The 21,220-nt window shown below is 41.2% G+C and overlaps 1 protein-coding gene across 3 annotated transcripts in view; it reads left to right on the forward strand.

The window, feature by feature from the left end:
* Positions 1 to 541: 541 nt before the first annotated feature.
* The window catches only part of CPVL (carboxypeptidase vitellogenic like), a 113,662-nt gene continuing 92,983 nt past the window's right edge, over positions 542 to 21,220 (forward strand). For 2 of the 3 annotated variants that reach the window (XM_033088525.1, XM_033088526.1), the window contains exons 1-2: positions 542 to 851; positions 20,948 to 21,136. In XM_033088525.1, coding sequence (XP_032944416.1) covers positions 20,959 to 21,136 — 178 coding nt within the window. In that variant the 5' untranslated portion in view covers positions 542 to 851; positions 20,948 to 20,958. The remainder of the gene's footprint in view (positions 852 to 20,947; positions 21,137 to 21,220) is intronic. The other variant, XM_033088524.1, reaches the window with a different exon arrangement.

A 21,220-nucleotide genomic window follows, 5' to 3' on the forward strand; every position in this document is an offset into this window, starting at 1 on the left:
AACACATATTTAGGTTACTTACAAGAGAAGTGACCCTGGATGGGACCCATAACCTCTTTAAGCCTCCCTTTCCCACCTGCAGAATGCGGACACAGTACAGACCACCACAGGTGGCTGTCAGATTGCAGTGCTGCAGCGCGCAGAAAGCACTGGACACAACATTGGCACTCAGTGTTCTCTCAGTATCAGTGTGGCTGGAATGTGGACTATCGATGAATGCATGGGGGTTTTTTAACGTGGGAGTACAACACTGCTCGGTTTCCAGATGCAGACGCTGGCATGCAAGCACGCACTGGCGTGGGGAAATAATTTTAAAATAGTGTTGAAATTCTAAGATAACAGCTTTTAAAAAGTGGGAGAGAAACTTAAAACACAAACGAACAAACAAAAGGAGCCACAGCGCACCAGATCTTTCTCTGCTAACTTTTAAGGTTCCACGCTGGGGCTGCTGGCTTCTCCCAGGCTGGGGGGGGGGGGGGGGGGTGCTCGCTGGGCGCGGCCAGGTCGCGGAGAGGGTGTGGGAGGGACGTACCTTCGGCTGACAGCTCTCGGTCACGTCGAGTGGCCGACAGGAGCCTTCAAAAGCTCGCTTGCTGCAGGGTCCTTGTGACTGGGAAGTGCGCGGGGAAAGGCTCTTCGACTTCTCCCTGCCTGGGGAACCGCAGCGGGGAGCGGAGGGCTCGGGGCCGCGCGCGTCGCGACGCGGGAAGGAGCGCCGACTGCCCGGCGTGAGTGCGCGGGTCTCCGGGAGCCGCGCGGGCGTCTCGGGACGCGGGGAGCGCAGGGCGGCTGGTCTCGGGAGCTCGCAGCACGCGGAGGACGGGAGCGCCGTGGAGTACGATTGGGTTCAGGTGGGCTTGGCGGGCTCGGGGTTTCCAGCTTGAGATACTTGGGGATGTTTGGCACCGGGCTCTGAGTGCGCTCCACCTGGAGAAAACTCCCGAAGGCCCGTGGCACCATCAGAGGCGGTCGCACCTGGGCTTTTTCCAGCCCAGGAGGCGCCTCCTAGTTCAGGAACCCCTCCAGGGAAGCGCGAAGCGGTGGGGTCCCCCATTACGCCCGGAGCGAGGCTCAAACACCATCGCCTTCCTTCCTCAACACGTCTCTTTGGGGTGCTTTGATTTCAGGGTGCTGTGAAGGAGTGGAAGTGAAAAATGTCTTTGATTTGAACATGCCCCACCAAATACCTGGCTTGAGCGAAGGAAGGGAAAGCACACCACAAAGACTTATTCCTAGGATGTAGGATTACCAGAAAACCCCGGCATGGGACAGGTGGAAGCTGCTCCCTGCCAAGTGGATTTGGTCCTTGCAGGGGAGTTGGTAGGAGCCAGTGAGACACGTAGAGACGTGTATGAAATGGAAGCATCCGATACCTTTCAGATCAGCTTGGTGTAATGGGGGGGGAAATGGGCTTTGGCATATTTACGAATTTAAATCCCAGCTCTGCCTTTTGCTAGCTGGTGACCTTGAGCGGATGATTTAAGTTTACTCAGCCTTAGCTTCCCGATTTAGAAGACACTTCTTTCCCTCTCCACCTAAACGTACATCCATCCACTTGTTACTTTTTTTGGTGTGGGATGAGTAAGAACAGAGATGTGAGGAGAAAAAAGAGGTCCAACTAGAATGCATTTTACTAATTTGAAAAATAACTTCTAAGAAAGTTGTTCAAACTAAGAATTGGAACATTTTTGGAAAAGCACTGGCTTTGTTGGCATGTGAAAGTCTGTACAGTTGTCAAAACCCTTTGGCTAATTGGGCTTTCTAGACTTCTGTCCCAGGTGAATCAAGTCCATGGGAAACCCGTTATAATGTTCTGCCCGTGTTCTTACCAAGAAGCTGTTTTCTTTTATAGGAGTCGCTTGTTTCGGAGGGACATAATTGTCCCCACAACATACATGAATCCAGCTTATAAACCAATTTACAGTCAGGTTCTACTAGGCTGATTTTATAGCCAGAGAAATAAGTGGGCTTTGACAGACACGGAGTTCAAATGACGTAGAAGAGAGTTCAGCAAGTCTGCTGGGCTTACCAGTTCACTCCCCTGGAAAAAATGAAAACCAGAAGCAAACAGCCGGAGCGTATTTTGTTAATGACTTTGTTTTTGTTTCTGGAAGCATATGATTTATTAGAGGAAAACCTAAGTGTTGACTACTACCCTGGTATGCACAGAACTAAGACAGTGAGAGAGGAAGAGCTTAGTTACTGCCAGATAATATCACATAACCGTTAATTATTAACACCCAAATACCCAAGATAAATAGGCAATGCCCAATTCTTAAGAGGAAATACATTTCATCTATTATTAAAAGAGCAAACGTGATTAGTTTAACATTCCCAGGGGTTTAATACTGTGGAGTTTTCATGGACCGAACCAAGAACATTTAAAAGAACTTAAGTAGGGAAGTCTCTCATAATTAGAAAGATGGCTGTAGAAGAATGACTTGTTCATATCCATACTGACCTGGGAGAGGGGTAAGTTGTGCAGAAAGCTAAGAACTGTATTTTCCTGGCCAAAACCAGAAATAGAGTTTGAACTTTTATGCTGTATATTTGCAAGTTCAAAGACTTAAGCAATAATGGACACAGTTTATAGGACAGTGATCAGGTGCTTTCTTTATAAAACCTGTGCTCCTAAGTATAAATGAACTGAAAGCAGAGTATTGAGATTCTCCATCCTAGATATTGCAGGTACAGCCTTGAGCAAGAAACCACGTTTTTCTTTTATTGCTTTGACCTAGAGCCTGGGGAGCAAGATGGGGGTGGGGAGACTGACTCTATGTGTGAAAAAGCAAATTCTTAGCATCTTTCCAATGTTCTTGAGTCTTATCTGTTAACCTTTTCTCCCTATTCTGATTCTAGTTAGTGGTTTTAAATTGCTATGGTTGTTTATTGGCTCAAATACTTATTTAGGGCATCCTTTAAGGACTTTCTCCTTTTCCTTTTGGGACTCCATCTCCCACCCACTACTCATCTTTCAAAAAGACCTCTTGGCATACCCTGTTTCCCCGAAAATAAGAGCTGGACAATCAGCTCTAATGTGTCTTTTGGAGCAAAAATTAATATGAGACCCAGTCTTATATAAGACCCAGTCTTATTTTACTATATTAATAAATATTAATTTTTGCTCCAAAAGACGCATTAGAGCTGGTTGTCCAGCTAGGTCTTATTTTCAGGGAAATATGGTATTTTCTTGGACTTGTGTGGTTCCCTGGGGAGAAGATAACTCAGCTCTCAGGAGATGCATTCCTTCATCCGTTTATTCATTTAACTGATATTTTTCCCAATGTTTGATTATAAAAATTTTAAAACATTCAGAAAAGGAAAGTGGAAAGAGTTTCACAGTGCATCCCCCACCTAAATTCTCTTCTCATTCAACTGATACTGGTTAGTGCCTACTGTTTGCCCGGAGCTATACTGAACTGTAGAGACATAAACAGCAGAGTCAAGTTAGGGGACAACGAAGGGTTTCATTTGGCTGCAGCATAGAGTTTGTGAAGGGCTCATGTGATTTGGGCCTAGAAGGTTATGCTGGAGTCGCATTGTGGAAGACATTGCATTTCACAGCAGGAAGTTTGTACTTCACCCTGGAAGGCATTTGAGGAGAGGGGGTATCTTGTACTTTAAAAAGCTCTTTCGGGCACTAGGGTTAGGCTGAATTGGGTGAAGGGGGACTGAAGTCTGAGAGATGAGTTAGGAGGTTTGGCAAATGTCCTGGGGCTAGTAGCAGTCAAACTGTGAACAGAATGGATTGCAGAAACTGAAAAGAGGAAGAAAGGTGGGTGTTGGTGAGTGGTTTGACAAGAGGACTTGGCTTTAGAGCTCAGGCCTCTACAATATAGCGTGCCATTAAGGATAGGGAAGTCAGAGGAGGAGGAGTTCGAAGGGGATGGTGATGTCTTGTGATATGACTCTGTTGGGTTTGAGGGACCAGTTGGGTACCCACGTGGAGGTATCAGCTAAGAGTGGAGAGACCAACAGCAAAGTCGGGGCTGAACAACTATCTGGACTAGCAATTCGTGATCAAGGGGTGGTTGAATGCGAATGGATGGGCAGAGAAAAGAAGGACAAGACCTTGAGGGAAATCTGACTATGAGTTCTTGGAACAGAAAAAGAAATACTGATGTTCACTGTCACTTAGCATTTTAATGACAGTTCTGGCTACAGTGTTGTTGTAGCCACAGTTCTCCTTGATAACTTACAAGAGTCACAAACTAAAAAACATGTGCGTACCAGTAGAGTGGAGTCGTTCCTACTCCCACGATAGGAGGCAAGGGGCAGGGAATAAGGCAGCAGTGTGGAGGGAAGAGGGAACGTGAAATACTTTTTTATCTAGGACTTAAAATATACAGTGCTTTATCCCTATAAACCATTTCCAAGTGTTAGGAAGCCAGGTAATTTAATGAATTAGTCTATATTTTCAGAAGGCAGCACCTACTTAATGTGGGAACCACAACAACCTATCCTGATGGTGGCCATATTTTCCAAACCAAACCTCAGGTGTGACACATGTTCCCGATGCATGGTCGGCAAGCCTTCATCCAAATATGTAGCAACCCAAATGCCCCCCTCCCTTCCCAATACTTTAGTACAGGCTCAATGGGCTGAATAAATAAATGTTCAGCTCTGTAAACCCATTTTATTAATTGATGTACCACTGACAAGGCAATTTATTAGAAAATAGATTTATTTAGCATTTACTCTGTGGCCAGGGACTGTTCCAAGGCCTCAGCTAGAAGGTGAGGGCAGGGACAGTCCTTTGTCTTTCTGCAGTACCTGGTACAGCTTTATACTGGGGGTGCCAAAGAATTGTATACAAGTGGACACTTTGGTCAACGTTGCTCAAGCAGTAGTTTGCCATCATCAGAAGTGTCTGGACGCTGCTGGTAACCACTTTGAGCACCTCTTGTAATTGCAGAAGTCAAATGTGACTTGTATTCATCTTTTGTTATCGGTATATATTATTACAATTTTTTAAATTAGTGTATTGGGGTGACACATGTTAGTAAAGTTACATAGATTTCATGTGTACAGTTCTGTAATACATCATCTATATAAATCACATTGTGTGTTCCCCCCCCAGAGTCAGTTCTCTTTCCATCACCATCTATTTGATCCCTTTACTCCCATCTATCACCCCCCCCTTACAATTTTAATATGGTTTTCCTTTCTTAAAATGTGTATACATTTTTTTGGCACCCTCTGTATATGTACGTATATCATCTCATGTATCTGCCACTACAACAATGAATAGTAGTGTGGTTCTACTCAAAGTAGAAGTATTTTGTCGAAAGGTACAGGGTTTTGAAGCTGTGGGGCTGAATCCTTCCAGCCCTTCCCATTGGACAGCATTTCTTCCCACATGCTTACCATGTGCCACGCATTGTGTTAGGGATTTGCACACATAGGTTCCTTCCTGTGGTCCCTCTGGTTGGCAGTCTTTTCAGCTCAAAACTGCTCAATTGATTATTATTGGTGGGGTGTCTGCCCTCTGGCCCTGTCTTATTTCCACCCAACTTCTTGAACTCTGTAGGGAGTGTCAAACCTCTCAGAAATGACAGCCCCTGAGGCTGAGTTAAGCAATCACTTCTTAATTCTCCGTAAGATCACACTTTCAAACCCTCTGCTGATTTCTTTCAGAGTGAAGTAGAGGAAAGCTCTATTTTTAATTTGTTTACTTGTTTGTTTGACTCCATCAGTCTTCTGCTTTTCCCGTTGTCGCACTTGTTTATACGTGTACGGTCACTTTCCTCTTTCTCCTTACTTTCCTTCCTCTGTGAGTCTGGAGAGAAGGTGGGATAGGATACAGGGCCACCAGCAAGATTATATTAGCTCTGTAATGGATTGTAATCGACTCCGGTAGTCAAAAAGATTGTGCTGTTTTCTTCCTCCTTCTTTCCTGAAGTTCAAAGTAGCCAGTGGCACAACTGGCAGTAGGACTCGGAATGGGAGTGAGGTCATTACCCCTGACGACTGGAATAAGTGCAGTATTGATTGGCAGGGGCTTAGAGAACTGAGTTTCTTGTGCCTTATTCTAACACACACTCAGTCTGCCTGGAACTATGGGGTTTTGTACAGGTCTCTCTTTTTCATCTTTGACTCCCCCACAAGTTTTAGCAAAGTATCTTACACTTGAGCAGATACCTGGAAAGTCTCTAATGAATTGAGTCCTGTTAAAAGAGAGAAAACTGTATGTGGAAAAGAGTGGAGAGGCATCTATGTTTGAAAGGACCGGGAAATGTGGTTGTTGTAGGAAAGACCGGGCTGGGGCAAAGCTGAGTGGCAAGAAATGTAGAAAGTTAAAGACAAACCCATTCTGAGTCTGTGTGGACCCTATAAATACAAACTCCTTTGTGGAGTTTATATGTTATACAAGGGGGGAAAGTACAGCCATAGCTGATTCCAAACATGAAAACTTCCTTACTGGGTTTCTTGATGAAGAATATTACTAGCCATCAACAAATCCACTGTAAATAATGTTTTCATTTTTGTTTTTCTCTCCCTCCAAGTATTGGAGTGTTTGTAGAATTCACTTGGTTTAGGGGGGAATCCTGTATATTCAGGAACTGTGGCAAAGGCTTTCTTGCTTGTCTCAGAATAATACAGAGAGCCCTCAGCAGCCCTTAGCGTCCTTGTCGCTTCTCTCTGTATTTTGTGGCCTCCCTAACTTCTCTACCTGGTCTCAGTACACCCTTCCAGGGGATGTTAAGCCCATGAATGAGAGACTACCAGGAATACACTTGTAATGACACAAAGTTAGTTTTATTAGCTTACCTGCAGCAAAGGAAGATGCATGCTCAAAGGATCGGGGACATCATAGGAAGAGGCCTCTGAAAGGTGTGGCCTTGTGCTGAGTGGGTGAGAAGGGGACCCGTTGGATTGGGGGCTGTCCAGTCGCCATGGTGGATCAGCAACCCACTATCTCAGCAGTCTTTGTTCAGGAGGTGGGGGAACGAAGTAGGGCTGGGCACACATTGGTAAGAAACCAGTCACTGCCAGCTGCAGTACAGCCCTGGGTCTGGGTATGGAGAAATATTGTCAGTGTTCTGGGAACATGAGAATGTGATTACCAGGAGGTTGATTTTCACTTACTCGGGGATCTGGTATGCATTCACGTTCTCTCTCTCTCTCTCTCTCTCTCTTTCTCAAGCACTGGTCCATTACTTCCATGGCAAAATCAAGTAGTGGGGGATCTTAGTTAATGATGCCACCATCTGCCTAGCCACCTAAATCAAATTTGGGAGTCATCCTCAATTCCATTCTATTTCCACATATAATATTTCATCACTCACAAGGTTCTGTGAATTTTACCTTCCAATTAATTTCAAGGCTGCCCTGTACATGCTATTCCTATTGCCCTGCCCTAGCTTAGGCGTCATCATCTTTATTCTGGATTACTATAAAGCCTATTAAATGGTCTCTCTGTCCCTGTCTTTTTAGTTTAAACCCATCCTTACACTATAGCCATGATAGTCTTTTCAAATTATAAAGCCCTCAGTAGTTTCTGGTCACTAGAGACTGAAGAGTCTGAGCACATCTACAAGGTGTCCTGCAACCTCCTCTATTAACTTCTTCAGTTCCATGCTGCTCTTTATCCACTTCCTACTTTATGCTAATAATATCTTGCCTATGTAGTGGTTATCAACTGCTGTGCAACAAAGTTAGAGAAGGTATAAAACCCATGGCCCAAGGAAATAGGAGAGCCAACAGCAAATGAGGAGAGTGGGGAATTCATTTGAAATTAGCTTGGAGATTTGCCATGGTCCAGGTAAGTAATGGCAAGTCCCCGGTTGAGGACGTGGGAGTAGAGTTAGAGAGGAGTGGGGGAAATGAAAAATATCCAGGAGACTCAGTAGGTGGTTGATTGGCTGTGGGAAGGCAGCAAGAGAGAGACAGAGAGTCAAGAACAGGGAGTTGTCAGCTTTAGTGCTGGAGAGTATTTTTAACCGAGGTAGAAAATAGAGAAGTAGGGACACATTTAGAGAAGAAGATAATAAGGTTAGTTTTTAACTTACTCTTAATTACTTTTGATTTTTGTCAATTCACATACATGGGTGAAAAATCCAAGTCATAGTGCAGTTCTCATAATAAAAATTTAGTCCTCTTCATCTTCCACGTTTCTCTCATCTTTGAAGTCTCTTCCCCATGCTTTCACCTGTTTATTCTAGTATTTCACTCCAATGTCTAAGTATTCTGCCTAATCTGCCTCTTGATTTCTTGATTTCTTTCTTGATTTCGAGTTGTACTTTTTATCAATTTGAGGTATTTTTCTGTTGACTTCCTATAAAGAAAGGAGAGAATTTAGTGCTCTTACATACCTTACTTATGTCCCAGCTTATGTACCTTCCATCCTGTCCAAATGGTTACAGAATTTTTTTGTTGTTCTTGCTGAAATCATATCTTATGTTTATTTATTATGTAGCTATTCCTCATCGGTAAGCTAAGAAGTATACTCAAACTGTAGTGCCTTCCTTGAACAGTTTGATATTCTTCGAGTTAAAAATTGCCTCTTTTTGGATTGCTTAGTTCTCTATTCACTATCAGGACTTCTGTCCAAGCCTGGTGACAGAACTGTAGTATCTTTAAGGATATGATTTTTCACAAACATTCATGGGGGAGTCAGTATGTATTGTTTTTCTTGAGGCTCTTCCCTTCGGCTCCAGTCTGCACTAGCGGCTCGTTAGCAGAACTGTCAACCTGGGGCCTCTCTCCTGCCTTAGTTCCCCTGGTACTGGGACGCCATGTCTTTCTTTTTTTGGTTTACTTCTTTGTTTTGGTGGAACACTTCTGCCAGTACCTTTCTGAGAAGTGGCATACGAGAACCAATTTTTTGAAACCTCATGTAGTACCTGAACATTTCTTTGATTTATCCTCACACTTGTTTGATAGTTTGGCTGAGTATACAATTCTAGTTTGGAAATCATTTTCCTCTTAGAATTTTTGAGGCTTTTTTCACCAGTGTCTTTTAGTTGCTGTTGCTGCTATTGAAAACTGCAATACCATTCTGGTTCTTGACTTTTTTTTTAATGTTTTCTCTCTCTCTCTCTCTCTCTTTCTCTCTCTCCCTCTCTCTCCCCTTCCCTCTCCCCCTCTCCCCGTTAATCCCCCCTCCCTCCCTCTCTTTCTATCTCTATCTTCCTCTCAAGTTTATGGAAGCTGTTCTTTGTCATTTCATTCCTTGATCTGGGAAACTTGGTAACCCCTTTAAATCTGCAAATCATGTCTATACCTCTACTAAAGGTTTTTGTATTATTTCTTTAATAATTTCCTCCCCTGAATTTTATCTGCCTCCCTTTTCTAGAACTTTCATTACTCAGATGTTGGTTTTGGTTTTCCAGAACAAATCTACTTATCTTTTTTCTCCTATTTTTTAAGTCCTTTTCTCTTTTAGTTATATTTTTCTGGGAGATTCGTGCGATTTTATTGTCCCACTCTTTTATAAAAATTTTAAAATTGCTACTACCCTATTTTTAATTTTCAGGAGTGTGTTCTTGTTCTTTGTTTCTTTTTAAGACAGCATTCCATTGTTTGATGAATGCAATGTCTCCTCTTATCTCCTTAAAGGTGTGTGTTTGTTTTCAAAGAGCTCTTCTGTTCCACGCGTTCCTGTTTCTTTTGAGGTGTGTTTTTTTTCCCTCCAAGTAGTTTCCTTTGGTTTTTCTTTCAAATTAGAAGCTTTCCTCCAACATCCAGTGGTTCTTTGCATTCTGGTTCTATATTAAGTGTGAGAAACTAAGTTGCTGGTTGGAAGTTCCACTGTGGGAAGGGATTTGTCAGCAGCTCCCTGGCTCCCTGGAATTGATTGGCAGGTCCAAGAAGTTTCATTGGAGGACCTCATGTGTCAGTATGGATAGGTGCTTTCTGTAAGAGCTTTCATTTATTCCAGAGAAGAATCCTTCAGTCTCCAGTGCAGGGTGAGAGATTGAGGATTATAGTGTTTGCTGCCAGCTTTCTTTGAGCTGAGTGTACAAGGGGTGTGTTTGGGGTACATTCAAGTTCAAGGGGAGCGTTGGTATGCAGTTTTTGATTGGGTACCTCTCCCCCAACTTTTGCTGTATTTCATATTTCCAAGTCTAGAGTTTCTCTGGTTTAATTTTCCAAAGAATACGTTTTCTACAGAATAAGTCTCTCCTTTCCCGTTGGAGTCAGGGAAGGATCAGAGTGTCTGCCTGCTGTTACAGACTCCCACCAATCCTTATGTCCGCCCATGACGCACGTTTGTCCTGTGCAGTGTCCAGTACTTACCATCTGTGAGTGTTTCTGTGGTTTTGTAATGTGAATTAGCTTGTTTCTCATCTATATTCTACTTTATAGTTTTCCCTGAAAAACTATCTGTTCACTTTCCATCTAACAACACAACAAAATTTGACCTGTCTTACTTGCTATTTGGGGAGGCTATGGGGTTTATACCTTTTAAACATGTCTTAACTTTCACTTCAGAGGGGTTTTATGAGAGAACCGAAATAAATGTGTCTGGTTCACTATGTTTTAGCAGAAGGATTAGGTTCTACTTGGACAAGTTGAGTTTAATATACCCATGGGACATCAGGTGAAAAATGGTCTTCAGGCAGTTGGCCAGATGGGCCTGAAGCTTTTGAGAAGAGATATTATTTTGAGCTGTGTCAATAGAAGGTGCTACTTAACGTGATGAGGCCACTCTGGAAAGAGTGTTTGGAGACGAGCAGTGGACCAGGGATAGAACCCATTATGTAAGGGAAGGCAGAGGAAGAGGGAATTATGAAGGAGAACTGTGGGGACGGAGTCCCAGAGAGCAGTTTCCAGGCTCTCAGCCTCACGTGGAAAGGTGCTGGCTCAGGTAGTAGATGCCATCAGCTGTGACTAGTTGGCCATCAGCTGTTACGGGTTAGCCATTAGCCACTAATATAACTGCCATGGCTACGCTGTGGGGGTTGGTTGGTTGGCAGAGAAGCGGACGGCAGATTGCTCCTGCTTCCTGTGTCTCTACCCCAGCCGCCCTCGAGACGATAGTGGTATGACTCCATCTATGGCTCTCTTGGTGTTCCTTTTTGGCCTCACCATATCCTGCATTCTTGTGCAGGGAGCAGGAGCTGAGTCCCTGCATGACAGGAACATTCTAGAAAATCCATGAAAGCACAGATTACAGAAGGCTAGGCAACAATAAATTTATCAAAGGGGTAATGTCAACATGTCAGAGAAGTCAATTAAGATAAAGATGGAAACTTTTGTTTTGAGATTGGAGGTCATTGATGCTTTTGGCAAGATAGTATGGACAGAAACCAGAATACAGCAAGTAAAAGGGTGACAATAGTTTTTTTGCTTTTAGAAATTGCAGACAGAAGGAGTAATAGAGGGCATTTCCATAGCTCAAGCACTAGGTGAGCAAGTCTGTGGGGTTTCTCCTGTTGTCCCCACTTTGGATACTATGCACACTTGATTTTAAAATACTTGTACTAAGGGGATTCAGTTCTGCATCCTTTTGTTCTTGCTAAATCGTCCTTTTGTGACTTTGCTGCAACACCTTTGATTAGCTGTGTGCAGATAGTTTGACGGGTTTGATTTTAGAAATCATTTCCCACAACTCTCCTATCTTTTCAGGGCTGGTGTGAGCAAACCAGACTGTATGGGAAATTCAGACTATTCTGATTATGTGGGGGAAGCTGCCTCTGTGCAGTTACAGGGATGATGAAATGTTTGCAGCGTTACACAGTGGGGTGCAGTGGGGAAAAAAATTCCAGCCCTTTACACTTAGAATAAAACTCAAATCCCAGAGACTGCTGTTAAGGTTTCTGAGGGCGCCCCCAAAATAGCAAACTTCTCTCCATTGCCTGAGTTCTGGAGAAACTAAGAAGACAATAGAGCAAGGCAGGTGGGTCACAAACTATCACCTTAATCCTGAGAGACGCTGGGCTGGGTTGGAGCTTTTACTTCTGGACAAGTGTGCTTCCTGTGACTGAAGTCCACAGCTGAGAAGTCTTGCCCAGCCATTCATAGGCCAACACCAGGTGGAGAGAGTAAAGCACTGCTTCCTGTGGGGACAGCAAGGGAGTTGAGACTAACATGCCCCGTTGACCCAAAATCACATACATTTTTCCACCTCTGACCCCCCCCCCCATGGTAGAGTGAGCAGGAGGGTGGCAAGAGGCCAGCCTCACCACTGATGGAAACATCATAACTGGGAAGAAGTGAGCCTCCAAATATGTGGTAGCTTTGAACACCCTGCATGATCTGATACCTGACCCCATTTTGCAGCACTCTCCCCATCACCTGCTGGACTCCAGACACTCTTGATTCTGCCTCCTATTACAGAGCCTTTGCCATCACTATTCTCCAGCCTTGAACTCTCTTCTCCCTAGATATTCACGTGGAACTCTCTCATGTCCTTCAGATCTGTTCAGATGTCACCTCCTCAGAGGCCCTTCCCTGACCACTGGATCTAAAATAATACCGCTCCTCGACCCCACCCCTCTCTAACCCTTTATCTTGCTTTAATTTTCTTAACAACTCTCATCTCTCTCTTCCCTCTAGACGGTAAGCTTCATAAAGGCAGAGACACTCTGTCTCTTTTGTTCTCTATGCCTAGACTGGAGTCTGGCACATAGTTAAAAAAGCTAAAGATACAGTTGTTTATTAACTGAGCGGTGGTCGCCTTGAGCTTGGAGTTTGTCCCAGCTGTGCGACTGACTGGTGTCATTTCTTGGGAAGGTGCTCCATCCACATGGGCCTCTGTTTTGGAGCTGTACTAACTCTTATCAAGAGTTGCGGTGAAGATCAAATGAGACAATGTGTGGGAAAGAGCTGAGGAAATCAGCTAGAGTAATTACTAAAGTAATCGAAGGCAATTGCTCTCAATAATAATAGTACCTCTCTTGGAATCAGGCAGGAATTTCTTGTCACCTCAGCTAGTGATGGATAGGGTGACAACATTCAGAATTTCCGAGGTTCATTCTCATTTAAAATATCCTCTTCCATCGGGCCCAGTCTTACCCTTCGATTGGCTACACTGTGTATCCTAATTTTTTAATTTGAAGAATGCAGTCATAGTAGGGAGCAAAAAGGCCGATTCTGAAAGGAATAGGGCTACATTTTTACCTCAGTGAAAGTGAAGCATTTCTCAGTGGTGACACGGCATTTCTCAGGAGTCTGAAAGGACTTAGGGCTTCAGCCACCCCCCTCCCCCGTCACTTACCCTCCCTCAAAAAAAAAAAACTAATTTTAAAACCGAAGGAAGTACACTAGAAATTCATTGTAAAGCGAAGTCTGGGCATGTGATTTTTCACTTCTTTGAAAATAAACATGTACTTAAATCACTTGCAATTTCAGCACCTGTAAGTCTTACAAACGGTATGTGCAGATCATCCAGTTTACTTAGAATTCTGCTTTTGTCAGAATTTGCCTGGAGGCAGATTTTGTCACCTTATGTCATTTATGCAGTGACATATGGGAAACATAAGGGATTTGGAACCTTCTAGATCTGGCTTCAGATTTCAGCTTTACTACTTAATGTCTGAGTGGGGAAGGGAGGTCTTGAGAAAATTAACCCAGGACTTGAGAAACTATTCAACCTAGGACTTAGTTTCCTCACCTGGATATATCTTATAGAAAGCATTGGAATTAAGGCTTTTCTAAGAATAGCGTCACAGTCAAATAAACAATGCTGCCTTGCCACAGTCTTTCCAGCCTCCAGTGTGGTCCCACTACACATGCAATAGTGTCCTAGGGCAGCCATAACAAAGCACCACAAACTGGTGGCTTAAAACAACGGAACTGTAGTGTCTCTTCGTCCTGCAGTCTACAGATCCAAAATCAGCATGTTGCCAGGGCTATGCTCCCTCTGAAACCGAGGGAAGAATGCCTCCCTGTCTATTGTTTGTCAGCAATCCTTGTTTCTTGACCTGTAGATGCATCATTTCAATCTCTGCCTCTGCTGACACATGTCTGTCACCTCCCTGTGTCTCTGTCTTTAAATGGCATTTTTTTCCTCTCTGTATTTCTCTCCTGTTATAAGGATACGGGCATATCGGATTCAAGGCCCACCCTAGTTCAGTATGACCTCATTCTAATTTAATTAGTGACATCTGCAAAGACACTATATCCCAAGAAGGTCACCTTCTGAAAGACTGGGGGTTAGAACCTCAACATATCTTTTGGGGGGAAACAATTCAACGCATAAAAATTCATGCAGTCACTTTGGGCAAAAAGCTTAGGAGTCATCCTTGCTTCCTTTTGCCCCTGAGCCATTGTATTTCAGTCTATTAACAAATATTGGTAGAGGTGCCTTCAGACGTCTTCTCACCACCTCCTGGCCCCAGCCTCGCTCATCTCTGCTGGATTATTACATTATTATTAGCCTCCTAAGTGGTACCCTGATCCATCCTTATTCTCCTAAAGTCCTCTGGCTACATAGCATAGCAATAAGTGATCATTTCACACTTCACAATTCTAGTCAGACCATATTATTCCCTTACTTAAAAGCCTCCAATGGTCTCCCATCACAATTAGAATAAAATGCTGAAACATATGAATACAGATAAGATTCGACATGTGTTGTTGCCCATGACTACTCTCCAAACTCATCATGTACCACTTCCTCCTTTATTCACTGTACGCCCATCAACCAACAATAAACAAAGCTTCTTTGCACCTCAGGGCCTTGGCACTGCTTCCTCAAGGCTGGTTTCACCCGGAGATGTGTTTCCCGACCAAACAATGTTTTAGCCCAAATACTTTATTGAGGGCATTTGGAGCAAGGAGAGCCTAGGGTATAGGTGTTCCTCCAACATAATTGTTTGAATGAATAAAGATCACAGAATGTGTTCCATTACGTTTTTAGATATTATAGAAGAATAAAAAGTCTTATCAAATATTGTTGGTTTGGGAAATACTGGGGTAAAGTTTTAACACATTTATTTACAGCAAAACTTCTCAGTGACATAATAATTTAATTCTGAGGGGCTATAGTATGTTGTATTTCCAAACTTACCTGCATAGGGAGTAGGGACCCAGGCACACACAGCACATTTTGGGAGATGCTGGTATTGGAACTATATAGAGTGGTCTTTGGAGACTAATAAGGACTGGCCTCTTATTGCTCAGCCACTTCTTAGCTTTGTGAACCTGGGCATGTAAGTTACATTCTCTGAGGATCGGTTTCTCACCTGTAAAATGGGATAATAATAGTACTTACATGGAAAAGATTAGAAATACATATACAAAGCAATTGGCACAATGCCTGTAGGCAGCATTCAATAATTGGTGGCTCTTGTGTCATTATCATGATGATGCTTTTGATTATGGGAATGGTCTTTCTAACATCAAAACTGTTACATTTTGGGACATGTCTACTTTTTATTTCCCGCTCCCACTCAAAATTTTCCTTCTGGTTGGAGTGAGATTTCAAGGTAAAGCTCCCTATTACATTGTCAGATAACGTTTTCTCTTCTTCCTGATTCTTTTCATTCTCTACCTGCCACATAACTCAGGTTTGTCTCCCTTTCCTGTGAGTCCCAGGATATGGTGGCAGAGATAGGGACAACTAATTCACTAGCATGATTAGACACCACTATCTGATGCCAGAGGGGCAGCCTGTGTAAAAGAGATAGGCACGTAAGTCTCAGTGCCACTTAGTACCAGCAAAAGGTTGTCTGTTACCTTGTGTGGCATGTCCTGTGTCCTTTCTAGGAAAAGAGTGCTTCAAATACCAATTTTAGAAATTACAATGATGACATAAGGAAGATGAACAGTGGATCCTTCAAAATAAAGGTTTTCTTTCACCATTTGTTTGCATGGAAATCATTTTTGCAAAATAGCTAGATTTGGGATTTGAGTTGGTATTTAATTCTGGGTTGCACAATAGCCTATTATTACAGGATTCAAATGCTTTGGATATGCTTGAGTAATTTTCAGAGGTGACTGAATCTTTTTTAAATAAAGGAACCACTTTTTCGTACCCTTCTTTTATTACAGATTTCATGGAAATGTCTGCTACTAGTTGGCCCGTTTTTTTTTGTTTGGGGGAATGCTTTTATTATGTTGGGAGTTACTAAAACCAGTTAAATATGTAAGGGAGCTCCAAATAACTGTTTTAATTACAGCTATAATGTTTATTACATGAATGATTTTTATCCTTTGGTTAGAATAATCTGTAATATAAAATGGAGAAGTGGGAAGGAGAGAAAGGGAAAACAGCTGCTTGAAACATGTGCTGTTTTTTTTTCCTCATTCTGGAGTTTTTGTTTTGGATTCTTTTTTTTTTGGTAGAATACACACCTTCCAGTGGCTTTTTCATGTTGCTTTTCTGGAGGCCTTGCGTATCTAGTTGTGTTGTTGGATGCTTCCACATACAGATGACAACTTGGCAGGATTTTCCCTTTTTGTCTCTTCTGCTGGTCATTTCATATGGTTTCCAGCTCATTTTCCAAATAAGAACATGAGACCAACCTGTGCAGGTAAATGTTTAACAACTGGCTCCCTGGGGGTGGTGGCGGGGAGGGGGACAATACAGGAAAGGCCTGACGTGTGATGTTTGCCGATTTCCATGGTGTAAATATTCCCACCATAGCTGGTTTCACACTATCAACATGACATCATTGAACACAAACTTGGAAAGAAATGCACAGTGACAAACCATCCTATAATCCATCCATCCACGAGTCAATAAATACATAAATAAATAACTCTGGAGCATACATAATAGTAAAATGTAGTAAAATAAGTTGGAAGTGATGAGTTTTGAGTATTTATGACATTTTTAAATACTACTTATGAAGGGTAAGTTTTTATAGTTTAATTTTTAACAATGACCATGTTGAACAGCTGGTTCTCAAAGTTCCTAGAAACCTAATCTTTGGTTCTCACACACTGGCTGGGACGTAGAGAAGTCACTGTCTTGCCCGAGGTCCCCTGAATCAGTCATGGCAGAACCTGGAGAAGTATGAACTCTGATATACGAAATTTCTCTGGAAAGATTTACTTATTAATGTTTCAGTTATTTATTTATTTTGCTACATCCTCTGATGATCTACGAAAAGGTTTAGGACCGTTATAGGCTGTTATTATCTATTGCTAAAATAAGAGTTAAAATAGCTGAATGTGATGGTAACCAAAGATGGGGGAGTGGAAAGCAGGTTGGATGCCTGGCTTTGAGTCTTGCTGGGTCCTACTGCTCACCAGTGGTATAATCTTAAGCAAGTCACATACTTACTTTTCTGGCTTCAGTTTTCTAGTCTGTAAAATGAAAGAATTGGGCCATATGAACATCTGTTATCTCATCTAGGTCTCAAATATCATGTGATTCATTGTTTGGATCCATCAGTTCAACAAATATTTGCTTACTACCAATTATACACCTATTGGTTATGAATTCTACTCCAGGCAGAATTAAATACAAAAACAATAATTATTATGATTATTATAACATCTCACATTTATGCAGAGCCTTCATATTTACCAAAGAGAAAATGCACTTTGAGTCTCTGAGGTTCTGTTGCGTTAGGAGATCAGGACACATCTTCACATAATGTTAGAGAAAAAAGCACCTATTCTAAAAGAACAAACAGAACCTTAATCCTAGGAAACGCAAGAGGTCATAACCAGGTAATAATAAGGAATAAGAAACAGGAACAAGCATTTTTTTTTTTTGCCATGTCTATCCGTTGCTTCACTTTGTCTTAAAAAAGCAAAACCAAAAATTACATTTTTCTGATTATCAGAGTAATTATTGTAGAAAATTTAGAAATTCTTAAGAAGTATTAAATAAGGATAAAATACCATATATCCATTTTAATAGCCTGCTTTTCTTTATCTAATATTTTAGTATATTTTCCAAAACATTATCATAGAGTCATATTCACTGCTACCATGTTTCCCTGAAAATAATACCTAACCGGACCATCAGCTCTAATGCATCTTTTGGAGCAAAAATTAATATAAGACCCAGTCTTGTTTTAATATAACACAAGACCGGGTATAATATAATACAGTATAATACCGGGTATAATATAATATAATACTGGTCTTATATTAATTTTTGCTCCAAAAGACACCTTAGAGCTGATGTCCGGCTAGGTCTTATTTTCAGGGAAACATGGTATATATAATAATTTCATCTTTTTGGTATACTGTAACAATTAAATTGCTTACATTGTTGACTGTTTTATTCTACAGAGCACTGTGATATTCTAAGATTAGCCTGAATCATTTTTATTTATTGAACATTGTACATTGGACGCAGTTTCCAACTATAATATTTAAAGTTTAATAAGATAGTTTTAGCAAATCATATACTTTTGACCTTTAGCTTATTTGATTCTGCCAACATTGCTTTATGTTTGCCTAGATTTTATTCTGTTTCTAAACATTTATTAAGAGGAATAGTTTGCCTGAATCCTTCAATATGATATGTTTGAACTGGAAATAACACCAATGTTTTCATATTATTTCAAATAGACATATGTTAAAGTGTATGATTAACAATTTTTTCTTGCACCTTCTGTGGGCATTAGCTTCAGGTACAGGGTTTATTAGTTTAGAAAGTACTCAATACATGTTCAATAAATAAAAATGATTCAGGCCAATCTTAGGATACACAAAAACACTTGAGAAGGATATTAAGAAAAAAAACACTTCCATTCATGATAATAGTTTTCATTTCATTAGGAGAGATGACAACTGAGCACAGTTCAGGAATTCAGACTGTTAAATGAGAACTGTGTAATGAAAAATGTTGTTGCTTTAATTCTCCTACATGGGAAAGCGTGACTCTAATAGTTATTTGATTAAATGTTAATGAGATCTACTAATGTGACCCAACTCTGACTTTTATTAATTAAATATGTCAATTAAACGAAAACCAGTTTTACCTCTTCTTTAACATCTTTGAGTCAACATCTGCTTACAAGAGAAGTGCTGTAACTACCCTGGTTATTTAAATATTAATGACTTCCATTAAAGGGGGCTGGAGGTTGGCATTAGGAAGATTGAGAAATTAGATGGCATTCTTAGTTTCTTGTTTCTGACCCCAGGGGGAAAAGAAAAAAGAAAAAAAAAAAAAACCTTTTACTGGAAGAACTTCTAGTATATTTTTAATACCACAGATTGTTTTACCCACTGAACCAGTTAGAAAGATTGTTGATTTCAAGCATTCCATGAAAGTAGCTGTTATTAAAACATCAGCACAAGTTCACATCATTTAAAAAATGTTTTATCAGTGCCATAGTGGTCATTACCCTTGGGCTTCTTGGGAACCTAATTTCAGTGTCTAAATTCATTTTGTTCTTTATTATAGTCAATAATAGGCAAAGGCAATTTTTAGCTACATGTTGTATGTGCTTGGGCTTGTTTAAATTAAGTATGGGGAATTCTATTAAGTTAACCGTGAAAGACTTTACAAGGATTATATATTCAATTCAATTATAGTTATAAACTTTTATCTTATGGGGGAAATGTGGCTGAAAAGCTTTTCAAATTTGCTACAACCAGTATTTTCATATTATGCCAAATTGGATTGTGATAAGCATGTGGTTAGTAGATTTTTACACATTTTGTTTTTAAGATGTTTTAATAGCTTGGTATTTTAAAGCAGCAAACAGTCAAAAGCAGGCATTATATTTGCATAATTGTATATTTCTTTTTGCATCTAGAAATCTGAGTGAGCAGCGTATTTATTTATTTCCTGTATTTTACTTAGACTTTAGGACTAAGAATTTGAATCGTGCTTAAACAGGAGTAACGCCGAGTAATGTAACAGCATCGATGTAGGCATCATAATACTTAGCAGGGTCAGGATTAAGTGCAGAAGCGAGACACCCACCTTGGGTGTAAAATTTAAGAGTGCCAAAAAACTCAGTCATCAGGATAAATAGTATGCAAAAATTGATGACAAAAAAATTCACGATGAACAAAATATCAAAATTAAAAAAAAACAACGACGGGATCCGACCCTGCATCTCCACCTGACTCACCTTCCCCTGGTCCTGACTCTGGTTGAGTTCTAGGTCTGATTGCTCCAAGTTCATGTCCTTGGATAAGGCACTCCTTTGAGTCAAGCTTTCGTGATATAACTCTGGTGATAATAATCCTGGCTTTCCTGGTTGAGTTACTAAGAGGTTCAAATCAGCTAAAAATACAAAGGGAAAGCCCATTTTAAATCTAATTTACGTGTTTGTATATAAGTCAGGGAAATCACATATAATTTTAAGCCATTATTATTATCAGCCCAGGTGAATAAGCAAATATCAGATTTGAAGATCCTTGAAGAGCTTTGTGTTAGTGAAGCGTGAGACCTAACTCTTGAGTTTATCAACTAGCTTTGGGGTAGGGACCCAAAGATAATTCTAGAACCCTTCCTCTCTTCCTTCTTTCGTTTTTGTTCTTGGATGCCAAGTTTCCTGATTTTGTAAGAGACATTAGAGGAAACCAGAAATTCACTTAGTTTGTTTTAAATTTCCCTACAAAGTGCCCGTCAATAAGTAAGGTGTCAAGGTTGCTCAAGCTACAGCTGTTCCACCCACCAGTGCCGCCTTCCCCATTTCTCCTGCCGGTCTGAGTTCCACCCACTCTTTATTCACATCCGACCTTGGTAAGCCCTTCCTAGGTTCTCAGCCTGAAATGTTCTCTGCTTCCTGTAGCGGATAAACGGTCTCTATCATTCATTCGGTGGTCAGTTACAGAGTCCTTGTTGTCTCGAGGCTTTAACTAATTCTGCGTTGAATTTACTTTCCAGACCACAGTATTAGAAATATAAATTGTTTCTCCAGTTGCATAGTAAACCCCTGGGTAGCCTGCCATTAGCCTGTTGATTTCAGGATAAGCAGGGATTGGGTCTGTTTTATTTTGGTAGTATCCAAGGGGTTTAGCAAAGGAACTTTACATACAAATTTTTTTTTGAATGAATAAATGAATGCCTTGCATGTAAAATGGTAAATATTTACTCTTTTGATTCATTTGTGGAATTTCATTGTTTTTATCCTAGGCGCAGACGGAATGATGGGTGCCATGTGGAAGGCGACTGTTTTGTTGGTCCTGTTGATATTCAGCCCTGGCGGTGATGGGCTGTTTCACTCTGTATACAGAAATGTCCGAGTGTCCATACCACAGAAGGGAGATGCAGGACAGCCATTGTTTCTTACTCCCTATGTTGAAGCTAGGAAACTCGCAGAAGGTCAGTTTCATCAGAAAACCACTGGGATACTTTCAACAGTTTTTCTTTTTTTGAGCAATTATCCTGCAGGATCCCAAATATGTT

The sequence above is a fragment of the Rhinolophus ferrumequinum genome, chromosome 20, assembly GCF_004115265.2.
Source record: "Rhinolophus ferrumequinum isolate MPI-CBG mRhiFer1 chromosome 20, mRhiFer1_v1.p, whole genome shotgun sequence".
Lineage (NCBI taxonomy): Eukaryota > Metazoa > Chordata > Mammalia > Chiroptera > Rhinolophidae > Rhinolophus > Rhinolophus ferrumequinum.